We start from the raw sequence: 25501 nt of genomic DNA, 5'->3' as shown, positions 1-25501 counted from the left end.
TGTCATCTTCTTCTTAGGCAGTCCCTTGGTATTGAGGATGACTTGCTTCCACTCCGGCCTGTAAGCAGCCATTATCTTGTGAGGTTCTAGCTCTTCTGCCATCATCACTGAAAATTCGCTGGTTGGATCAGATGGGCATGGCTTTGTGAACCTGGGCACACAAACCATACCTGGGCCTGTGGCAATATTCAAAATGGCAGGGATGTACACCCCCTGAGGTCTAATTTAATATTTTAATAATTGGCTTAATTTAATATGAAAGACTCAATCCCTATGTTCGCCTCTCTCACTTTCCAGTTTTCTTCTCTTTCCTCGTGAGGGTGCATTCTGCTGGTTCCACCATCATCAGCCACCCTTCGGTACCTCATCCACACCAAATGCCCATTCTTCATGGGTCAGCCTAAGCAGTGAGTGTCAGCCTAACGTTGAGCCAAACCATTTTGTCCTTATCTGTTGTATCTACAAACGCACATTTTCCAACAGGGGTCACTGAATAATAATATGGTTGATTAACTTTGTTTCCTTCTGTTCTTTGTTCAGAAGCACACTGTTTTCATTACAGCGCCTCTCTCTCTCTCCCATATATCCTGGTTCAGATCAACAAATGCAGTATTGGGTGGTGCAGTGTCAGGGTTCAGCTGTACCCCAATACATGGAACAACTGACTGGAAAGCTACAAGGCAGTCTTGTTGATTTTCCACACTATTCCAGTATTGACTATTCCAGTATTGCAGAATCAGAGAAACACACTGGCTTGCTCAGAGCATCTCAGGGTAGATTGTTATTCATACGTAAACTTAGGTTATTTGACTATCAGGAATGCGGTTTTTAAAAAATCTTCTGTTATCAGTTTTTGTCTAAATAATAAGATTGGACTTAAAAATTATTTATCATGTGTGAAGTACTTCAAGAAGTTTGAGGGATGTGATAAGTGCTATATAAATGCTAGTCTTTTGTGATACATCACATATCCAGAGCCAAAACATAATTAGATTCATTTTGTAATCAATATAAATACATTGTAAAATTTTTGCCAGACTGCAGAATGAAAAAGTTCGTCTGACTCACATTCACCTTCCATTGACTGACTTGCAGGTGGATAAATGCAAAGTCATGCCATCAAAGAAAAAGCCCTTGTGGCTAGAGTTTAAGTGTGCAGACCTCACCTCCATATCCAAGGATACCATTGGAATCATCTTTAAGCATGGAGATGACCTGCGGCAGGACATGCTGATCATACAGGTGATGCTCAGAAATACAAACTTGGATTCACATTCCTCATTTACAACACCCAATACTGTAACTCGGTATCCTTCAATGTAACACCCTCTATACAAACTATCACTTGCTATAGGAGGCTGCTTGTCAATGTCTATACCATAGTGTTCATGGATTTAGCTTTTTTTAATTCATTCACGGGATGTGGGCTTCGCTGGCTAGGCCAGCATTTATTGTCCATCACTAGTTACCCTTGAGAAGGTGGTGGTGAGCTGCCTTCTTGAACCACAGCAGTCCATGTGGTATAGGTACACCCACAGTGCTGTTAAGGACGGTGTTCCAGGATTTTGACCCAGCGACTGTGAAGGAATGGCAATTTATTTCCAAGTCAGGATGGTGAGTGAATTGGAGGGGAACTTACTGTTGGTGGTGTTCCCATTTACCTGCTGCCCTTGTCCTTCTAGATGGTAGTGATCATGGGTTTGAAAGGTGCTGTTGAAGGAACCTTGGTGAATTCCTGCAGTACATCTTATAGACGGTACACACTGCTGCTACTGTGCATTGGTGCTGGAGGGAGTGAATGTTTGTGAATGTGATGCCAATCAGGTAGGCTGCTTTGTCCTGGATGGTGTCAAGCTTCTTAAGTGTTTTGGGAGCTGCACTCATCCAAGTGGGGAGTATTCCATCGTACTCCTGACTTGTGCCTTGTAGATGGTGGACAGGGTTTGGGGAGTCAGGAGGTGAGTTACTCACGATTCCTAGCCTCTGACTGCTCTTGTAGCCACAGTATTTATATGGCTAGTCCAGTTCAGTTTCTGGTCAATGGTAACTCCAGGATCTAGATAGTGGGGGATTCAGTGATGGTAATGCCATTGAGCATCAAAGGACGATGGTTGAATTCTCTCTTGTTGGAGATGGTCATTGCCAGACACTTGTGGCACGAATGTTGCTTGCTGCTTGTCAGCCCAAGCCTGGACATTGTCCAGGTCTTGCTGCAATTAGACATGAACTGCTTCATTATCTGAGGATTCGCAAATGGTGCTGAATATTGTGCAATCATCAGCGAACATCCCCACTTCTGACCTTATGATGGAAGGAAGATCATTGATGAAGCAGCTGAAGATGGTTGGGCTGAGAAACGCCACCCTGAGGAACTCCTGCAGTGATGTTTGGAGCTGAGCTGACTGACCAGCAACAACCACAATCATTTTCTTTTGTGCTAGGTATGACTGCAACCATTGGCAAGTTTCCCCCCTGATTCTCATTGACTCCAGTTTTGCTAGGGCTCCTTGATGCCACGCTCAGTCAAATGCTGTCCAGATGCCCTTGATATCAAGGGCAGTCACTCCCACCTCACCTCACGGGTTCAGCTCTTTTGTCCATGTTTGAACCAAGGCTGTAATGAGGTCAGGAGCTGAGTATCCCTGGTAGAATCCAAACTGGGCGTCAGTGAACAGGTTATTGCTACGCAGTGCTGCTTGATAGCACTGTCGATGACCCCTTCCATTACTTTACTGATGATTGAGTGTAGACTGATTGGCCAGATTGGATTTGTTCCTACATTTTATGTACAGGACATACCTGGGCAACTTTCCACATAGTCGGGTAGATGCCAGTGTTGTAGCTGTACTGGAACAGCATGGCTAGGGGCGTGGCAAGTTCTGGAGCACAAGTCTCCAGTGTCATTGCCAGAATATTATCAGGGCTCACAGCCTTTGCAGTATCCAGTGCCTTCAGCAGTTTCTTCATATCACATGGAGTGAATCGAATTGGCTGAAGACTGGCATTTGTGATGCTGGGGACTTCCAAAGGAGGCCGAGGCGGATCATCCGCTCGGCACTTCTGGCTGAAGTTTGTAGCGAATGCTTCAGCCTTATCTTTTGCGCTGATGTGCTGGGCTCCCCCATCATTGAGGAATGGGATATTTGTGGAGCCTCCTCCTCCAGTGAACTGTTTAATTGTCCACCACCATTCACGACTGGATGTGGCAGGACTGCAGAGCTTAGATCTGATCCGTTGTTTGTGGGATCGCTTAGCTCTGTCTATCACTTGCTACTTATGCTGTTTGGCATGCAAGTAGTCCTGTGTTATAACTTCACCAGGTTGACACCTCATTTTTAGGTATGCCTGGTGCTGCTCCTGGCATGCCCTCCTGTACTCTTCATTGAACCAGGGCTGAACCCCTGGCTTGATGGTAATGGTGGAATGGGGGATATGCCAGGGGCCATGAGGTTATAGATTGTGTTGGAAAACAATTCTGCTGCTGCTGATGGCCCACAGTGCCTCATGGATGCCCAGTCTTGAGTTGCTAGATATGTTACAAATCTATTGCACTTGGCACGGTGGTAGTGCCACACAACACAATGGAGGATATCCTCAGTGTAAAGGTGGGACTTCAATCTCCACAACTTCATCTCCAGTGCCTTGACCGTTGCCGAATGGTCTGTCGATTTCAATGCTTTTTTGTGTCATTGTAGCCGTTTGATACAACTGAGTGGCTTGCTAGGCCATTTCAGAGGGCATTTAAGAGTCAACCACATTGCTGTGGGTTTGGAATCACATGGAGACCAGACCAGGTGAGCACAACAGATGTCGTTCCCTAAAGGGCAGTAGTGAACCAGATGGGTTTTTACAACAATCGACATCGGTCTAATGGTCATCATTAGAGTTTTAATTCCAGATTTTTATTGAATTCAAATTTCACCATCTGCCATGACGGGCTTCAAACCTGAGTCCCAGAGCATTATCCTGAGTCTCTGGATTATTAGTCTAGCGACAATACCACAGTGCCATCGCCGCCCCTTACCATACCTAACGTACCTTATAATACTTTGTGTTCCTTAGTTCCCTCAATTTAACATTTTTTGATAGGCAACTTATGCCCAAATTTTCACAGAAACAGAAGGGCTCCGCACCTTAGCCAAAATGGCACCTGATTCCCAATTCTGGAAGTCCCGCTCATGACCCAGCACCCACCATATTCACTTGGGGGGCGGGAGGGTTGTATTTCATACGTCTGCAGTTCATGGAGGCAGCGACACATTTAAAAGTGCAGTAGCCTTTGATCAAACAATTTTTGTCGTCCAGGCTTCCGAACATAAGAACATAGGAAATAGGAGCAGGAGTAGGCCATATGGCCCCTTGAGCCTGCTCCACCATTCAACTAGATCACACCTGATCTTCTACCTCAACTCTATTTTCCCACACTATTTCCATATTTAATAAATAGTAATTAGATTAACAGGACTCATGGGCTTTACGAATTTGAAGAAAAGTCTAAACCTACTGGAGTTCTTTGGGAGAGGTAAGGTAACCTTTTGGAAAGGTCCAAGTACCCCTTGCCCCAGAGTGAAAATCTGATCTTTTGGGGAAGTTCCTCAGAGTGGGGTTTGGGTAGTTAGGAATTTTCCTGACTCTGTGCGCCTGACTCGGGAGTGAATATTTTCCCCTTAATCTCCCACACCTCTCACCGTAACACTCTGCGGTCTCACAGTAACACTCCCTGATACACCCTTTGCTGTATCACTACTATGTCCCACACCTTTTATTGAAACACTCTCTGATACATCTTTACTGTAACGCTGCTATCTCCCATACCTCCCACTGTAACACTTTCTAATACACCCCTTACTGTAAGCCCTGTTACTATAATACTTAGTCACATGTCTCACTGTAAATCAGTTTGTTATTCTCCACTGTAACTATGCTATAATTAGTGGCCTCCACATACCAGTCTTATAACACGACAAAATAGCCAGTAACGTAGGGTTAAGAATTTCTGAGTAATAAAGAGATACAGAAAATGTCATAACAGAAGAGAAATAACTCAATAATATCAGTCAGTAACACAGAAATATGAACATAAGGAATAGGAGCAGTAGTAGGCCATATAGCCCTTGAAGCTACTCCGCCATTCAGTAGGATCATGGCTGATCTTCTACCTTAACTCCACTTTCTCATCCTATCCCCATATCCCTTATTTCCTTTGTATCCAAACATTTATCAATCTCAGCCTTGAATATAATAACAACAGCAATTTATATTTATATAACGCCTTTAATATAATGAAACATCCCAAGGTGCATCACAAGAGCATTATAAAAGAAAATATGACACCAAATCAACTGAGGGGTCATTAGGTCAGATGACCAAAAGCTTGGTCAAAGAGGTGGGTTTTAAAGAGTGTCTTCAAGGAAGAAAATGAGGTATGGAGGCGGAGAGGTGTAGGGAGGGAATTCCAGAGCTTAGGGCCCAGACAGCTGAAGGCATGGCCACAAGTGGTGATATGATTAAAATTGGGCATGCTCGAGAATCCAGAATTAGAGGGGTGCAGATATCTTGGAGGGTCGTGGGTCTGGAGGAGATTGCAGAGATGGGAAAGGGCAAGGCCATTGAAGGATTTAAACACAAGGATGAGAATTTTAGAATCAAGACGTTGCTTGACCGGGAGCCAATGTGGGTCAGCGAGTACAGGGGTGATAGGGGAACGGTACCTAGTGTGAGTTAAGACATGGGCAGAAAAAAATTTGCATGACCTCAAGTTTATGGGGAATAGAACACTCAACAACTCTCTGGAATAGAGAATTCCGGAGTCACAACTCTCTGAGTGAAGAAATTTCTTCTCATATCAGTCCTAAATGGCTGACCATTTATTCTGAGACTGGTTCTAGACTCTTAAGTCAGGGGAAACAGCCTCTCAGCATCTACCCTGCTAAGGTATCAAAGAATTTGATAAGATTCAATAAGATTACCTCTCATTCTTCTAAACTACTGAGAATTGTCATCGAATCATGGAGCCTTTCCTCATAGGACAACCTTCACGTTCCAGGAATCAGTCTAATCAATCTTTGTGGCAGCCCCTTCAATGCAAGAAAATCCTTTCTTAGATCAGAAAACCAAAACTGTGCACAGTGCTCCAGGTGTCATCCACCAAAGTCTCAATGTTCTATATAAGTTGCATGGGTGCCATACAACAATCAGGAATATGTGCCATGTAGGGACCAAATGGACCACGCAATGCAACAAGGCTAGCTGTGCACAGCAAACAGAAGTTAGAGGTAACATTGCAAAGCCTATATACCGTATATACCAGTACAAATGTTGAACTTGGGCAACCAATTATTTAAGCAAAAAAATTAAGGGCTAACTTTTGCATGAGTAATATTTTCAAGGAGTTTACGTATGTGCTTGACTTGGGCCCACTTAGCATCCTGTTCATGGATTGGTTATCCAGATGAGTCCACTGATTGGTCAGATGCCTCCGGCCTGTTGCCATAACACGGGTGTGTGGACCTTGGCGAGTCTGGTCTGCTGCAGTCAGCCAGGCTGCGCTATTTAATTTTGAGCCTGAGTGCAGCAGGGTGGATTCGGCAGATTGTTTGGTTGCAGTTGTGCCTCCTTGGGGAGCACTGTGATTTTGGCTATACGTGATAATGATGTTTGCAGAGCATCAGTTCAAGCAGCTCCCAATGGACAGCAGATCAATACCAGGACTTTCCTGGACAGTGTCTTCTACCTGCTGCCTTTTTTCAGTGAGTGTGTGAAAGGCTCCCAGAGGTGTGGGGAGGAGAGGAGAGCGGGGCAGCCAATGGGCCGTGATCCCTGAAAAATTAAGGTCAACTTTTACATGCGGTGTATGAAAATTTCTGAACTTTTAAGCCACAAATCATGGGTCGATTTTTATGAGATTAGCTTTTTCTTATGTATGGTAATTTCAGCAAGACTTCTTAACTCTTGTAATCTAATCCTTTGCAATAAAAACTAACATACTGCTTTGCCGTCCCAATTTGCTTGCTGTACCTACATGTTAACCTTCTCTGATTCATGAACAAGGATACACAAAACTCTCTGATTACCAACATTTACTAGCATTTAAAAAGTAGTCTGCTTTTCCATTCTTCCTCCCAAAGTGGACAATTTCACATTTTCCCACATAATACTGCATCTGTCACCTTCTTGCCCAATCACTTAACCTGTCAATATCCATTTGCAGCCTCTTTACGTCTTCCTCACAGTTTATTTTTCAACTATCCATTTATTGTCAGAAAGCTTGGACATATTACACTTGGCGTCCTCATGTAAGTCATTGAAATAGATTGCAGATTGCTGAGGCCTAAGCACTAATCCTTGTGGCAACCAGAAAATACTTGTTTATTCTTATTGTTTTCTGTCTGTGGACCAATCCTCAATCCATGCTGCCTAATCTCATGAGCCTTAATCTCATGTCACAGTCTTTTGTGTGACACCTTATTGAATGCTTTCTGAAAATCTTAATACACTACATCCACTGGTTCTGCCTTATACACCCTGCCAGTTACAGCCTCAAAAACTTCTTATAGGTTTGTCAACCACAATCTCCCTTTCATAAAACTGTGTTGACTCTGCCTAATGATATGATTTTCTAGGTGACTTGTTACCATTTTCCTCTAGATTTCAGCATTTTCCCTGCTACTGATGTCCCTGTAGTTCCCTGTTTTCTCTCTTCCCCCTCTTTCTTGAACAAAGTTATGTTAGCTACCTTCCAATCCATAGGGCTGTTTTAGAATCCAGTGAATTATTGAAGATCAAAACTAATGCATCCTATATATTTGTTTATTCCTACAGTTTTCTGTCTGTTAATCAATCCTCAATCCATGCAGATATATTATCCCAAATCCCATGAGCCCTAATCTTATGTAACAGCTTCTTGTGTGGCACCTTATTGAATGCTTTATGAAAATCCCAATATACTACATCCACTGGTCCCTCCTTATCCACTCTACCAGTTATAAGACAATATAATGCAGCCAAATGCTAGGCTGATGGCCATTAAGCCCATGGGATTTTTCAGCTTTAGTCCCATTAATTTCTCCAGTCTTTTTCTTGACTAGTATTAATTAATTCCTCACTCCATTAGACTTTTGGTTCCCCATTATATCTGGTAATTTTTGTGTCTTCTACTGTGAAGATAGACGCAAAGGGCAGAATTGTCCCAGATTTACACTAAGTACGGTAGCAGGCAGGAAAAACAATGTTTTACCTGCCAGCCACAATGGCAGCTTTTCATGCCAGACCACCCCAAACCCACTGCATGATTTTGAATTCCCAGGATGCATGCTGTTTCGATGGCAGGCAGGCTCCGATTTGCCTGCCATGCTGCTTTATCATGCAAGGCATCACATTTAAAGTATAGCTGCACTCAGTGCTTCCAGCCTGGGACCGCAGCAAGGAAGACATGGCCCCGAAAACAAGAAGACTGCAGCCTTCAAGCATCTTTTGGACATCGTGGAGGCCCAGTGTGATGTCCTCCACTTCCACTTTGGCTACAGGAGGGGCAGCAACGTTACCACTCTGGCGTGGTGGGCGATGGCAGTGGTGGTCAGTGTCAATGCTGCGAAGAAGAGGTTGGCCATCCAGTGCAGAGGATTGGCATCTCACTTACTGCCAGCTCAAGAGACGTTACCACCCATTCTCACACACATACCCTCACATGTCCATCCAGCCTCATCTCCTCTGGAGATTGCCTCCTCAGCCCTCACCATCTTGAGGTCACTTGGATAAATCAACATGTGTCCCCACACACACCCTGGGATACCCTCTTCTCCAGTACAGCCCTCATCCTGCAGCCTCTTCCTTTGTCTGAGGCAAGCCCTAGCCCTGTTGCTGTTGAAAAGCCACCCACATATGATTGAACTGGCAGGTAGAGACCTGCCCATGAGCCCCCCTACAAGTGATATGGTGTTGCCGTGAAGCCTGGCGTTGATGACTGCAAGTGCTGATCAAAGCAAGATGGGCAAACAAACCTCGAAGTCTTGAGCGAAGTGCAGCCCTCCAGGTGCACACCTTATATATGCTGTTGTGAAACACGTCGGCTTGTTTTTCCGCTAACTTGGGCGGACAATCCAGTGGGGGGGAATGAGTCTGGTGGTCTAGCTTTATGTTGATGTATTACAATGAGGTTCCCGGCGTCCAATGGTGAGAAACGTGGCCTGCCATTGAGGGGCTGAGCGAATGATTGCAAACTGGTTTCAGTACATCGTGAAACCAATTTTTTCTGCCTCGCCATATTGTCAACTCACACCACCAAATATTCCCAATGCCAGTGGGCACGGAAAATCCAGGCCAAAATATCTCTGCCGTTTCCAATTTCCCCATTTTAATTTCTCCTGTCTCTGCCGCTAAGGGATCAATCTTTACTTTTGCTCACCTCTTACTTTTAAAATAATTGTACAAACAGACGGAATTTAAATTCAATTAATTAAAGCATTCAGTTAATTAATAAAAGCTATGGAATTGAGTCTCAGTAATGGTGGCCATGCAACTATCATCAATTGTCACAAAACCCATCTGGTTCACTAATGCCCTTTCGGGAAGGAAATCTTCCATCCTTACTTGGTCTGGCCTACATGTGACCCCAGACCCCAGCAATGTAGTTGGTTCTTCACTTCTCTCAAGAGCAATCAGGGATGGGCAACAAATGCCGGCTGTGCCCATTGGTGTTGGGAATATTTGGCGGTGTGAGCGGACAATATGGCAAAGCGGCCACATGATGTTGTGAAACCAGTTTGTGATCGTCCACATCCCATGAAAGAATAAAAAGCTCTCATGATACATTTCTTGCCATTTTACTCTCACATCTTATTTTCTCTCTCTTTACAATTTCTTGGTCATCCTTTGCTGACTTCTAAAACCTTGCCAATCGGAAGACTTACTACTTTTTTTTTTTGCCACGTTATAAACCTCTTCCTTTAATCTAATACAAAGTTTAATTTCTCTTGTTAGCCACGGTTGGACCATTTTTTTCTGTGGAGTTTTTATCCCTCCGAGGAATGTATATTCATTGAGAGTTATGAATTATTTCATTAAATGTTTGCCATTACTTATCTGTGATGTGAAGAAAGCCCAGTAATATACAGACAAAGAGAATATTGTAGGGGAAGGGGAATGAGTGATTAATCTTTATGTTGTGTAAAGCAAAGATGAGTATTGCTAGGGTCACACATAGCTGGAGGTATCAGAGGATAGAATAAACTGTTACGAAGGAGTCTCTATATAAGTATGACAGCGGTGAGGGGGCCATACCTGCTTCATAATGTAAAGAACAATCCAGTAACACAGGGAATACAGCAAAGCTCGACAGTGTGGGAGGAGCAAACAAAAGTTGCTAACAGGTATAGACAATTGTTCCATGACGCTGTGTATTTACTTTTTTGAACGCTCTTGTTTCATAAGTATAACAACACTTCCATTTATCCACAGATCCTTATAATTATGGACTCAATCTGGGAGACAGAATCCTTGGATCTTTGTTTGTTGCCGTACGGGTGCATTGCAACAGGGAACAAAATCGGTAAAAAAAAAATCTCTTTACTCTGGTCTTGTAGACTGTGGCTACTTTTTGGTGTATCTGTGTTTCGAACAGGGTGTGGAGAACTGGATGGTTCAGACACAAACCTGACATCTCTGATACCAGGGTTCAAATGTAGCCCAGACCAATGGGCTCAAAGTCAACACTGGCTACTGGCTATCAATGTCCTTTGTGATTTGGCCAGTCTTGGTCCAGTCCTGAGGGAAGCATGAATTTAGAGCACATCATGGAAATGAACTGCCAATGACTGATGATGGTTGATGTGAGAAATGGGGCTGGAAATGGAAACTGTTCTATTTAATACACACTGTACTAGCACGATGAGCAAATAAAACCTAGAAAGCTGTGTAGGGGACACAGTTAGTTAGATATCAGTCTTTCACCCTGTGTTCAAATCAAGCCCAATCACTTATGGGATGGTTGTAGGGTCTCTATACTAATGGGTTAACTCAGTAATGATCTTTCACAGTGAGTGCCAGATGTACCAATGAAGTGATAACCTGCTTTATAGACTTCTGATTAAAAATAGTCATGTAATTCTATCCAAGGTCTCAAACCCAAAAGTTTTGTTGCACTTCTATAGGAATCATTCAAATTGTAAAAGATGCCACAACCATAGCCAAGATCCAGCAAAGCACAGTCGGCAACACTGGGGCATTCAAGGATGAAGTGTTGAATCATTGGCTGAAAGACAAGTGTCTGATTGAGGACAAGGTAAATGGACTGTCTGCTCTGTACTAGAGAAGGTCATTGGTACGGGACGGACTTATAGGTACAGGAATAACACAGGAGGTACAGGACTGGTTCACAGTTACTGGACTAGTTCACAAGTCCTGAACTGGTTTGCAAGTACCGGAACAACTTACGGGTATTGAAACCGTTCCCAGGTATAGGATCAGTTCCTAGGAACCAGACAGGTTCCCAAGTACTGGACCAGTTCAGAGATCTTAGACTGGCAAAGAGATGCTGAATTGGCTCAAAAATGTTAGGCCAGTTCACAGGGACCAACTCACCTTCCTTGACTTCCTTGTTTCCATTTCTGGTGATAGACTGTCTATCGATATTCATTACAAGCCCACCAGCTCCCACAGCTACCTCAAATATACCTCCACACACCCTGTCTCCACACACTCCATCCCAATCTCCCACTTTTTCCATCTCTGTCGCACCTGTTCCAATGTTGCTACCTTCCACAATGGCGCTTTCCTGAGCATCCCCCCCCACCCACCACTGTGGTTGACAGGGCCCTCAGCTGCGTCTGACCCATTTCCCGCACTTCTGCCCTCGCTCCTTCCCCTCCCTCCCAGATAGGGTTCCCCTTGTCCTCACTTTCCACACCACCAGTCTCCGTAGTCAAAGGATCATCCTCTGCCATTTTTGCCAACTCCAGCTTGATGCCATCACCAAACAAATCTTCCCCTCACACCACTGTCAGCATTCCATAGGAACCATTCTCTCCATGACATCCTGGTCCACTCCTCTATCACCCTCATTCCTTTCCCAAGGCACCTTCCCATGCAATTACAGGAGGTGTAACACCTACCCCTTTACCTCCTCCCTCCTCACTGTCCAAGGCCCCAAACACTCCTTCCAGGTGAAGCAGTAATTCATTTGCACATCTTTCAATTTAGTCTACTGCATTCACTGCTCCCAATGAGATCTCCTCTACACTGGGGAGACTAAATGCAGACTGGGTGACCACTTTGCGGAACACTAAGGTAAAAGCAACTACTGCAGATGCTGGAAATCTGTAACAAAAACAAAAGTACCTGGAAAAACTCAGCAGGTCTGACAGTATCTGCGGAGAGGGATACAGTTGATGTTTCGAGTCCATATGACCCTTCATCAGAACTAAGACATATAGAAATGAGATGAAATATAAGCTGGTAGAATGGGGTGGGACAGGAGAGCTCGATAGGGGGCCAGTGATAGGTGGAGGCCAAGAAGAGACTGCCAAGGATGTCATAGATAAAAGGACAAAGGGGTGTTGACGGTAACGATATTATCTAAAGGATGTGCTAATGGGGACATTAAGGGAAGCAAGCTAGAGGCAGATGGACCTATGCGGAACACCTTAACTTAGTCTGCAAGCATGCCCCCAACTTTTCTGTCGCTTGCCATTTCAATTCACCATCTTGCTCTCATGCTCACACTTCTGTCCTTAGCCTGCAACAATGTTCCAATGAAGCCCAATGCAAACTGGAGGAACAGCACCTCATCTTCTAGTTAGGCACTTTACAGCCTTCGGACTTAACATTGAGCTCAACAACTTCAGACCATGAACTCTGTCCTTCATTTTGATTTATTTTCCACCTCCCCCTTCCTTTCCCCCCACCCCCCCAGCCCCACCCCATCCTCCACCTACACCACCCAAGGGTCAGTCTGTAACTTGTTCTCATGTTTTGCTTTCAGGAAGTGCTGACTCTTGTTCTGCTGACACATGCCGCTATCTGACCTTTAAGGCAGGTGTTAATAGAGGCATAGTCGAAAACACTATCATTAGCACTCCTTATGTCTTGTGTCCATGACATCCTTGTCATTTAATCTCTCCTGAGTCCAACCTATCCCTGACCTCCTATTTTGCTCCATCTGCTCCAACTCCACTCTTCAACAGTATAAAACCCATCACATTTCTACCCTTGTTCAGCTCAGAGCTCAAAACGTTAACTCTGTTTCTCGCTCCACAGATGCTGCCAGGCCAGCTGAGTTTTTCCAGTATTTTGTTTTTATTTCATCTATTTTGAATGAGTTCTCGAGCACCAAACAGGCATTGTATCAGTTCACTGATACTGGACTGGTTCCTATGTACTGGACTAGCATCAGGTATTCGACCAATACCATAGACTGCAACTTGATGATGTAAATGACATCCCATGAAGTAAAATAAAAGCAAAATACTGCAGATGCTGGAGGCCTGAAGTAAAAACAGTAAGTGCTGGAAAAACTCAGCAGTTCTGGCAGCATCTTTGAAGAGAGAAACAGAGTTAATATTTCAAATCCCAGGTTTGGGGTTCAAAAGAAGTCATATTGGACTCAAAACATTACCTCTGTTTCTCGCTCCACAAATGCTGCCAGACCTGCTGAGTTCTTCCAGCACTTTGTTTTTATCCCATGAAGTAAAATTCTCATAAAAATGACCATCAGATGGAATAAACTGGTAGTGTGCCTACTAGGATGTACTCTGCCTAATCGGTACAGGTACAAACATGTGTTCAGCCTGACAGGTGTTGATACAACGTATACTGTGCCAGACATGTACTCGTGTGACAGCTGCATTCTCTGACAGCACAACATACAACTGTTGAAGCAAACAATACCACCATATTCTCACCACTATTTTTTGACTGGATTGTGTCAGATCTTTGTTCCTTGCTTGGTGTGACTGTGCTGGATGCCCTCTCATACTGTTGTCTTTAATATTTGAAATGCCACTTCAATTATGCAAACTGAAAGAATTCTCAATTGACATTGCAGTTCCAGTCTGCTGTGGAAAGGTTTGTTTACTCGTGTGCTGGGTATTGTGTTGCTACCTACATTCTGGGCATAGGAGACAGGCACAATGACAACATTATGATCACAGAGTCAGGTAAGTGTGAAGTGTCTAAGATAGGTGATTGAAATATATGCTCCTCTGATGGCTTAATGATGCTAAGACACACAAACCTGGAAAGTCTCTATTCCATTCTCGATCTGTACTGAATTATCAGGGCAATGTTGCAAGAAAGGTGGTTTGTAGGAACATAAAATCATTCAGCAATGAAGGAAACAACTTGGCACATCATGTCTGTGTCAGCTCTTTGAAAGGGCTATCAATTAGTCTCAGTCATCCTACTCTTTCCCCATACACCTGCAAGTCTTTTCCTTTTTGAACTATTTATCCAATTTCCTTTTGAAAGTTACCATTGAATCTGCTTTCATCACCTTTTTGGGCAGGACGTTCCAAATCATAATAATATTTTAAAAAGTCTCCTCATCTCCCTCCTGGTTTTTTTTAACAATTATCTTAAATCAAAAGACAACATAATTTTGAATAGCTCTATTAAAATTCCTCTTAATCTTCTCTAAAAGAGAACCATTGTTAGACATTGCAATTAGTTTCAGCATCTCTTGGGATAGTGAAAGAGAAAGTAGAAAATCAAACTAGAGTTATTACTCTTAATTCCTATACTGTGAAAGTTTCTGTATGTGGATGTCTGGTGAGTACAGGATAATGTACCACATAGTGGTGTAACCTGTCCATTCACTGTCTATGCTCCAGTTAGCAGCACATTGCTGCAAATGGCCTGTTTAAGAAATAGAAATGATCTTAAAAGCTATAAATTGACTTTTTCCGATAACATTAATAATAATAATAATGATGGAAATGCTCTTTTGAGTGCAATATAGCTGGGTTGCTGCTGCTCACCAAGCCATGACCCCAGAGTGGGTTACTGCCCTAAGAAAAGGGAGAGCTGAGTGGAAGGTGAGAAGTGCCAGTGACATGACAGCACTAATGCATGAGATAATCAGTGAGTGTGAAAGATGTGATATAGCAACATTAGATATGTGTGCAAGCAGCGATGCAGGGTAGGTGTGTAAACCACAACACAGGATTGGTGTGTAAGCAGAACACGGATAGCCGTTAGGAGCAAGGGAACAAAATTCTTAGCACATTGATGATGGTGTCACTTATACTCATTGAAACATATAAAATTCTTAGAGGGTTTGACAAGGTGGGTGCTGGGAGGATATTTCCACTGGCTGTAGAGTCTGGAATTAGGGCTCACAGTCTCAGAAGAAGGGGTCAGCTATTTAGGATAGAAACTGCTTCACTCAAAAGGTTGTGAATCTTTGGCATTCTGTACACCAGAGGGCTGTGGGTGCTCAGCTATTGTCTATATTCAAGAGATTCATAGATTTTTGAATATTATGCAAATTAAGAAATATGGGGATCTTGTGGGATAGTGCCATTGAGGTAGGAGATAATCCATGATCTTATTAAATGGCAAATCCTGCTTAAAAGGCTGAGTGGCCTACTCATGGTGCCATTTCATACGTTCTTTACAACAGGCAGAGAGTGGCCTTTAAATGTGTGCATGTCATGCACCGTAATCTCTATTTTCCTTTATTGTTATTTTCCATCCAATTATCAATTGCTGACCAAAAAGACTGACAGCCAGATCCATGTCAGTGCTGCTGCTGAACCAGTCGCTGGGGAGACACACAGAGGTGTCGCAAGGGGATCAGTCTGGTATCCCTATCCCTCCACTCCTCAGCCATAACTAGCTCATCTCCATTCACCACCTCACCCACACAATGGGCCAGCACACGCAGGGGAGCTTGTTGTAGGGCGAATCAGCGCCTCAAATCATTTGCTCACGCATATATCTATGCACAAATTAAGTGAAGCATGTCAGTGTTAGTGGTGCCACACCATGAATGAGACACTCTGGTACAACTGAACTACAGAAACAGGATTGTCCTGTTAATTACACAACTTAGCAATTAAGTGAAACAACTATTTTTTAAAAGCTTTAATTGAAATTGCTTTTCCGAACATTGATATTCATGTTCCTGTGATGATTACATTTTATCTTCTCTACTGTTGCTTTTTCCTTGATTTTCTGGTGTCCAATGTTGGTAATTGTGTGGAGTTTGGGTGCAGTACACAACTAGCACAGCACATTGTTGACATGACAAAATCTAGAGCATAAGAATTAAAAAAAATCAGAATAGCAAAAGTACAGAAAGCCAAACAATCCTGTAGATCAACTCCAACTACCCACCACAATCTTTTCTTATTCCAGAAATACATTTGAGTGTCCCTTGGCCTCCTTTAGCAGTCTCCACTTTAGTGTCCTTCCCAAATCTTATTAATCTTTGGGAATAAGTTTTGCAGAATCACAGAATTGTTACGGTGCAGAAGGAGGCTATTTGGCTCATGGTGTCCTCACCAGCTCTCTGAGCATTTTAACTTATTGCCAGTCTCCTGCCTTTTCCCTGTAACCCTGCACATTGTTTCTATTTGCAATAGCCTCTTGGGGCTCACCTCCCCGGGTAAGTGATAAAACCTTAAGATAAACTTGCCCTGACCTCACATATAACTTCCTATGATAACTAGGTGTTAGCTAAATATTTTATGCTGCAGGTTTTGTTTAATCATACAGCACTGAAGGAGGCCATTTGGTCTATTGTAGATATGCTGGCTCTTTGAAGGAGCTATGTAGTCCCATATCCCTGCTCTTTCCCCTTAGCTCTACAAATTTTATCTTTTAAAGTATTTATCCAATTCCTTTTTGAAAATTACTATTGAATCTACCACCCTATCAATGCATTCCAGAACACACAAGCTGCATAAAAAAGATTCTCCTCACCTCCTCCTGGTTTTTTTTGCTAATTATCTTAAATCAGTGTCATTTGGTTACTGATCCTCCTGCCAGGTCAGTTTATTCTGAGTCTCATTAACAGTCTTGAGTGGATTGTGAAAAGAACACTTATGTTGGTGCTAATAAAAATAAATTGACAAGTTTCTGCTTCATTCCATTCAGGAAATCTTTTCCATATCGATTTTGGTCATATCCTTGGAAACTATAAAAGCTTCCTGGGGATCAATAAGGAGAGAGTCCCCTTTGTTCTGACTCCTGACTTTCTCTTTGTAATGGGCACATCTGGCAAGAAGACAAGCCAACACTTCCAGAAGTTTCAGGTGCGTGAATCCAATGATGTCATTACCTGACAGATTGCACAGTGACTGCCAGGTACATCTGCCTGTATCGCAACTTACACCATGTCCTGTTCACCCAACACCCATGTGCTTGCTGGTCTACATTAACACCAGGTCCAGTAACACCTCAACTTTAAAATTCTCATTCTTGTGTTCAAGTCCCATTATGGCTTCTCCCTTCCTCATCTCTGTAACCTTCTCTAATCCTTCATCCTAATGAGAACTCTGTGTTTCTCCAACTCTGGCCTCATCCCTGATTTAATCACTCCACCATTAGCAGCCGTGCCTTCAGCCTTCAAGGCCCTAGGCTCTGGAATTCCTCTCTAAATCTCTCCCCCTCTCTTCCCTCATTTAAGATGCTCCTTAAAACCTACCAGTTTCACTAAGCTTTTGTTTACCTATCTTTTATAAGTCTCAGCATCAAATTTTATCTGAAAGTGCACCTATGAAGCATCTCTGGATGTTTACTACACTGAAGGTGCTAAAAAAATGCATGTTGTTGTTGCAGCACCTTGCATTCCCAAGTGTGGAGGGTGAGGCTTTATAGAATTTATTGGACAGGAAGCTACAGATATATTATTGGTGCACTTAGTAAATACAAAGCTTATCCAAGATACGTAACCATCCCATCTAACAACACAGCAGAAGCATCTATGAATGAGTTTTAAATTCAACGTTCTGTCAAGCGACGGATGTGTGAAGTTTTCTAACACACAAAGTAGTTTGAAAAGACCGGCAAAAACCCAGCTTCCAGTCTCTATTGCTGGGCAAACTGCTGATCACAGTACAGGACATCAATCCCAGTTTGGTTTTCTTTTGCTATGCTGCTTTGTCACTATTCAATAGGTGACACAGGTTGGGAACTCAATATGTGTGGGACTGAAGAGATGAACCCAAATTCATTACCTGTCAGCTTCTATATCTTTGTACAAAATAAATTAGGGACAAAATGTCAGCCCCACTAAACTCTACATGTTAAATCCTGCTGATTTTTATTTAAATCCAAGAACTGACTGTCTGGATTCGGGATTAGGCTTACTATATGTGCATGGCAATTAAGACACAGGCCTGCTACATTGTGCATTGAGACCAAGTCTGCTCATTATGCAGTGTCTGACTGAATGAAGTTTCTGTTTAATATAACTTTAATGAAAGAGAAAATAGATGCCAAATATAATTTCTTCCCACAGGATATCTGTGTCAAGGCCTACCTTGCACTCCGCCACCACACCAACCTGCTGATTATACTCTTCTCCATGATGGTAATGACAGGGATGCCACAACTAACCAGCAAAGAAGATATTGAATATATTCGTGAGACACTTACTGTTGGCAAGAATGATGAAGAAGCCAAGAAGCACTTTCTGGACCAGATCGAGATCTGCCGGGACAAGGGATGGACTGTCCAGTTCAATTGGTTCCTCCACCTTGTGCTTGGGATAAAACAGGGGGTTGAGAAACACTCTGCATAGCTACTCAAATTGGCAAAATACAGGGGAAGGATACGTGCAACATATGTCCTCAAACTGGGAATGGTGCGCAGCTCTCTCCAGAATCTAGCCTAATCCCAGTGCAGTTTGTTTGCTCAGGTTAGGCCAGAACTTAGCTTTTCAATGTTGAGCATCAACCAAGCTTGAAATGCATTACTGTATGCAAAAAAAACAGCAACAACACTGAAGCACAATATAGTTCAAAGATATGAAAGGTTGAATCGATCTCTGCTTTCAACAACAGGCAAAAGTAAGCTTGCCCTTCAGCCAAAGGGAATGTTCAATTGCTGGAGCCTGTGGTGATTTTGATATAAACAGGCTGGACTTTTGCTGAGTTTAGAAAATAGAATGACAATCTGTCAAAGACTGCAAGCTGCTTGTTGTTGGCTTAGGTGCTCAAGAGTAAAGCCAACTGTTCTCCATTGATTTCCACAAAGAAACAGAAATCTCAATGACTCAGACATGGCTCAAAATTCAATTGGCTTCCGAATCCCACCAGTAGATGAAGATTTAAAATGCTTGCTGCTCCCTTTCCTCCTCTTTCTCACCAAATTTACTATCACTATGGAAACCCCATTGCATTGAATGGTGCTTATAGTGACAATTGCCCAATTTCTACTTTAAGCAGCTTTTACATTGGGTGTGCTGGGCACAACTCTCTTGCAGGCACTAGCCACCCATTTTTATTGTGTCTTTGTGGCCTTGGTGAATAAATTACCAGTTTAACTTTGGAGGTGCTGTCGACTGCATCAGCACTAAGCCCAATATAATGGCAGACTTGCAGGTTTCGCGGGGCCTCCATTCACCTCTCATAAACTGAGTCTATTTGGCCCATTGGTGCATGATCCCCTTGTACTCTAACTCACACTGCTCACTGTCCAGCTATCTTTTTAATACTCTAATGCCTGACTCTGGTACCTTGCCTTAGAGATCATTCTGCACTCTTGTCATCCAATCCATTCTCTGGAACTTCCTTGGGACTTCTGCTTCACTGCCTTAATTCTGATGGAGGTTTGCACATAAACAAGGTTTCCAAAGTTACATTAGAAGATGAGAAACCCCTGAGAAAAGTCCAGCAGATTATTTCTAGCAATCATTTGTAAAATTGTTCAGAAGAATGTGAACAATATTTTGAAGGTGATAAAGAGAGGAAAGGTGCTGTGTGTATATGATTTGATAGAGGTATTTAAAATTATGAAGAGATAAGACCCAGCAGTGTTGCCAACCCTCCAGGATTGTCCTGGCGTCTTTAGGAATTGAACATTAATCTCCAGGACTCTGCTGCGAGCAACTCAGCAGAAAGATCACAGGGGCATTAATAGTTTTTTTTTCATTTTCTCCACTCAGCCACAGTCAGCTGCCGCATGCTTCAATTTAAAATTTTAGGTACCGTGGAAAATTCCATCAATAATTTAGAGCCTTGTTTGTCTAGGATCAGGTGCATGATAACTGGTTTGCTCCTATCATGAAGTCTCATTCTGGAGTGAAATTCAGTTATTTCTAGCGAGACTCTTTAATAAATTAAATACAAACACTGATCTCACTTGAATAATTATGCTAATGTACGTGTGAGCTGCAACATATTTGAATCTAAAATAAAAGTAGCTTTATTGAATATATTGGATTGCTTTGCACCACTAAAAGACATAATGTAAACAATGAAATCTATTACATTGAACAGTTATGCACAATCTGCTGGTGCCTTTTCTCACTTCCTTGTAAAGCTGTGTGTAAAATATTGCAGGTTGAATTTTATTAATGCCTGCTCACATATCAAGTGATCATCCTCTGGGAAAGCATTACAGAAAATCCAAGGCGGTTCCTGATTTTCTGTCGATTCTGTCTGCTCGCCACTTCTGATGTACATTCCTGGTTTGTGGATGAGATGCTAAACCAAGGCCCCATCTGCCCACTTCGGGTGAATGTAAAATATCTCAAGGCACTAGTTCAAAGAGGACTTCTCCCTGATGTTCTGGCCAATATCAATCAATATCACTAAAACTAAAAATACGTACTCGAAACATCAACTGTATCCCTCTCCACAGATGCTGTCAGACCTGCTGAGTTTTTCCAGGTATTTTTGTTTTTGTTTCACTAAAAATCATATCTGATTATTTATTTCATTGTTGTTTGGGGGACACAAATTGTGCGCACATTGGCAGCCACGTTTCTGACATTACAACCAAACTTCAAAAAGCATTTCATTGACTGTAAAGCCCTTTGGGACATCCCATAAATCTTTTACTATTTTATAAGGATCTGTGGCAAGTAGACAGATTCAGGAAATGTGTATTCGTTGTCTGTTTGATCACTTTAGTGAGATTTGTTGAGCATCCATGTGGAGCAATTATCTTTTATTCTGATATGTGATCTCCTCAGGAAACAGGTACCCATCTTGTCTTGCCAACATGTTTCGTGATATATATCAATGATTTGGACTTAAATGTAGGGATTAAGAAGTTTACAGATGATACAAAAATTGACCATGTGGTTGATGGTGAGGAAGGAAGCTATAGACTAGAGAGAGGTATCAATGGACTGGTCAAATTAGCAGAAAAGCTGCAAATAGAATCCAATTCAGAGAAGTGTGAAATAATGAATTTGAGGAGTTCAAACAAGGCAAGGGAATATGCAATGAACAGTAGGATACTCAGAAGTGTAGAGGAACAGAAAGACCTTGGAATGCATGTCCACAGATCTCTGGAGGCAGATACAGGGTTGGTGTAAAGATAAACCCAGTAACTACAGACCAGTCAGTTTAACTTCGGTGATGGGAAAGATTTTAGAAATGATAATCAAGGCCAAAATTAACAGTCAGTTGGACAAGTGTAGATTAATTAAGGAAAGCCAAGACAGATTTGTGAAAGACAAACCATGTTTGGTTAACTTGATTGAATTTTTTTGATGAGGTAGCAGAGAGGCTTGATAAGGGTAATGCGATTGATGTGGGGTACATGGACTTCCAACAGGCCAAATTATCTGGCTTGTCAGCAAAGTTAAAGTCCATGGAATAAAAAGGAACAGTGGCAACACAGATATGAAGTTGGTTGAATGATGTGAAACACAGTAGTGATGAATGGTTTTTTGGACTTGAGGATGTATATTGTGGGGTTTCCCAAGGTTGGGGTTAGTACCACTGTTTCTCTTGATCCATATTAATGGCCTAGACTTAGGTGTGCAGGGCACAATTTCTAAATTCGCAGATGACACAAAACCTGGAAGTACTGTGAACTGTGAGGAGAACAGACTTCAAGAGTAAATAGACAGGCTGGTGGAATGAATGGATACATGGCAGGTGAAATTTAATGCAGGGAAGTGATACATGTGGTAGTAAGGCAACTTGGAGAGACAAAATAAAGGGTGCGATTCTAAAGGGGGGATGAATTTACAGAGGGACTTCAAATTATTGAAGATGGCAGGACAGGTTGAGAAAGCAGTTAATAAGGCAGATAGGATCCTGCATTTTATAAATAAAGGCAGGGGTTGAGGGTGATGCAAAAATAAAATAGCAAGGAAATTGTGGTGAATCTTTATAAAACACTGGTTTGGCCTCAACTGGAGTATTATATCCAATTTTGGGCTCCAACTTTAGGAAGGGTGTGAAGGCATTGGAGAGGGTGCAGAAAAGATTTGAGGGAATGATCACAGGGATGAGGGACTTCAGTTGTGTGGGTAGGTTAGAGAAGCTGGGGCGGTTCTACTTGAAGAGAAGGCTGAGAGGAGACTTGAAAGAGCTGTTCAAAATCAAGAAGGGGTCTGGATAGAATAAATAGGTAGAAACTGTTCCCATTTGCATAAAATTTAAGAACCAGAGGACCCCAATTTAAGCTGAATAGCAAAAGAATGAAAGGTGACATGGGGGAAAACATTTTTACATAGCAAGTAGTTAGGTTCTGGAAGGTTTGTCTTAAACTTGGAAGTGCTTCAGACAGTGAAGATGATAGCAATGCTAGGATGTAATTGCAGAGCATTTAGAGTTGCATAATCTAATCAAGCAGAGTCAGGATGGCTTTATGAAGGGAAAATCATGCTTGTCAAATTATTAGAATTCTTTGAGGAAGTACAAAGCAGGATAGATAAAGGAGAACCAGTAGATGTAATATATTTGGATTTCCAAAAGGCGTTCAATAAGGTACCACACATAAGACTACTCAATAAGATAAGAGCCCATGTGTTGGGGGTAGTATATTAGCATGGATAGAGGATTGGCTAACTAATAGAAGGCAGAAAGTTGGGATATGGGGGGCATTTTCAGGATGGCAACCTGTAACTAATGGAGTGCCACAATCATTTACAATATATATTAATGACTTGGATGAGGGAAATGAATGTACTATCGCCCAGTTTGCGGATGACACAAAAATAGGTGGGAAGGCAAGGGTGAGGATGACGCAAGGAGTCTTCAGAGGGATATAGACAGGTTAAGTGAGTGGGCAAAAACGTGGCAGATGGAATACAATGTGGGAAAATGTGAGTTTATGAACTTTGGCAGGAAGAATAGAGAAGCTGAATATTATTTAAAAGGAGAAAGACTGAAGAAAGCTGCAGCACAGAGGGATTTGAGGGTACTTGTGCATGAATCCCAAAAAGCTAGCATACAAGTTCAGCAGGTAAGGCAAATGGAATGTTGACCTTTATTTCAAATGGAGGAATGGAGAATAAAAATAGGGAAGTCTTGCTAAAACTATACAAGGCACTAGTTAGACCACATCTAGAATACTGAACAGTTTTGGTCCCCTTATTTATGGGAAGACATACTGGCATTGGAGGCAGTCCAGAGGAGGTTCACTAGGTTGATCCCAGGGATGGAGGGATTTTCTTACGAGGAGAGGTTGAGTAGGTTGGGCCTGTATTCATTGGAGTTTAGAAAAATGAGCGGCAACCTTACTGAAACATATAAGATTCTAAGGGGGCTTGACAGGGTAGATGCTGAGAGGTTGTTTCCCCTGCTGGGAGTCTAGGACCAGAGGGCATAATCTCAGAGTAAGGGAGTGCCCACTTAAAACAGAGATGAGGAAAACTTCTCTCAGAGGGTAGTCAATCTATGGAATTCTTAACCACAGAGGGCTGTAGAGGCTGGGTTGTTAAGTATATTCAAGGCTGACAGATTTTTAATCAGTAAGGGAATCAAGGGTTATGAGGAAAAGGCAGGAAAGTGGAATTGAGGATTATCAGATCTCACTGAATGGCAGAGCAGACTCGATGGGCCAAATGGCCTTACTTCTGCTCCTATGTCTTGTGGTCTTATGGTAAATCAACTGCAACAGAACATAGGTAGACTAGCAGAATTGGCAAACAAGTGGCAGATGGAATTTAATACAAAGAGGTGTGAGGTGATGAATTTTGATATAAAGGGCAATATAGGCTTAATGGTACAATTCTAAAGTGTGTTCGGGGACAAAGACAGGCTGGGGGTTCATGTGCATGGACTTTTGAAGGTAACAGGGCATATTGAGAGAATAGTCAGCAAAACATAGGGTATCTTGGACTTCATAGAAAGAGGTATTAGGTTTGATAGAGTAGGCTGAGAGCATGTTCCTTCTCATGGGGCAATGTGGAACTAGGAGCACAACTTAAAGATAAGGGGTCTTCCATTTAAGATGGAGATGAGGAATTTCTTCTCTGAGGGTCGTTATTTTTGGAATTATTTTCCACAGAGACCAGTGGAGGCTGAACCATTGAATATTTTCAAGGCTGAGTTAAACGGTGTAAAAGGGTTATGGGGGACAGACAAGATAGTGACCTTAAGGCCACAATTAGATCAGCCATGATCATATTGAATAGCGGACCAGGCTTGATGGACTGAATGGCCAACTCCTGCTTCTATTTCTTATGATCTTAAGTTATGCTGAACTTGTATAAAACTCTGGTTAGTCCATAACTAGAATGTTGTGACCAATTTTGGTCACCACACTTTAGGAAGAACGTGAGGGTATTTGAGAGGGTGCTGAGGAGATTTACCAGAATGGTTTTAGGGATGAGGGATTTTAGTTACAAGGTTAGGTTGGAGAAGCTGGGGTTGTTCTCCTTGGAGCAAAGGAGATTCAGGGGAGAATTGATAGAGGTATACAAGATTATGACAGGTTTAGATAAGGTAGAGAAAGAAAAGCTGTTTCATTGGTTGATAGTACAAGGACTGGGGGAGACTGGTTTAAGGTTTTGAGCAAGAGGTGGGTGGAAGGGAGAATGTGGGGATGAACTTTTTTTACACAGTGAGTGGTAATGACTTGGGACTTGCTGCTCACGAGAGTGGTGCAAATTAAGGCAATCAATGATCTCAAAAGCAAATTGGTTAGGATCTTGAGTGAAATAAATTTGGAGGGCTACGGGGATTGAGCAGGGGAATGGGAATAACTGGATTGCTTTGCCAGGACCTAGCATAGACTTGATGGGCTGAATGGTTTCCTTCTGTGGTGTAATAATGACTCTCTGCAAATTGAGGTTAGGGGAAAGAGGGAATGGGGGAAAGAGAATGAACACTTGGTCATGAGATCGGGGCTCAGGTTAGGATATAAGGTTAGGCTCAGGATATAAGGATTAGGAGTTAAATGGGGAGGAGCTAGGTGTGGGGACCAGCAATTCTCTAAAGAGATGGGAGCAGCTACAGCAACATGGCAAGTGGGGGTGACACTGAAAGGACGAAAGGGCACAGATTCAAAACAAATGGCAAAAGCAGTAAATGTGATATGAGGAAAAAATTTTTTACCCAGAGGGTGGTTGAAATCAGGAACAAACTTCCTGAAA

The 25501-nt window shown here is 42.5% G+C and overlaps 1 protein-coding gene across 1 annotated transcript in view; it reads left to right on the top strand.

The window, feature by feature from the left end:
- pik3cg (phosphatidylinositol-4,5-bisphosphate 3-kinase, catalytic subunit gamma) overlaps positions 1 to 20372 on the top strand; it is a 35759-nt gene extending 15387 nt beyond the window's left edge. Inside the window, exons 6-11 of the mRNA XM_041217274.1 lie at positions 1096 to 1242; positions 10456 to 10546; positions 11148 to 11278; positions 14039 to 14150; positions 17092 to 17249; positions 18458 to 20372. Coding sequence (XP_041073208.1) covers positions 1096 to 1242; positions 10456 to 10546; positions 11148 to 11278; positions 14039 to 14150; positions 17092 to 17249; positions 18458 to 18739 — 921 coding nt within the window. The 3' untranslated portion in view covers positions 18740 to 20372. The remainder of the gene's footprint in view (positions 1 to 1095; positions 1243 to 10455; positions 10547 to 11147; positions 11279 to 14038; positions 14151 to 17091; positions 17250 to 18457) is intronic.
- The last annotated feature ends 5129 nt before the right edge of the window (positions 20373 to 25501 follow it).

The sequence above is a fragment of the Carcharodon carcharias genome, chromosome 22 (assembly GCF_017639515.1).
Source record: "Carcharodon carcharias isolate sCarCar2 chromosome 22, sCarCar2.pri, whole genome shotgun sequence".
NCBI classification, from domain to species: domain Eukaryota; kingdom Metazoa; phylum Chordata; class Chondrichthyes; order Lamniformes; family Lamnidae; genus Carcharodon; species Carcharodon carcharias.
Note: the sequence above shows the minus strand (reverse complement) of the source record. Positions and strands in the feature narration are given on the sequence as shown.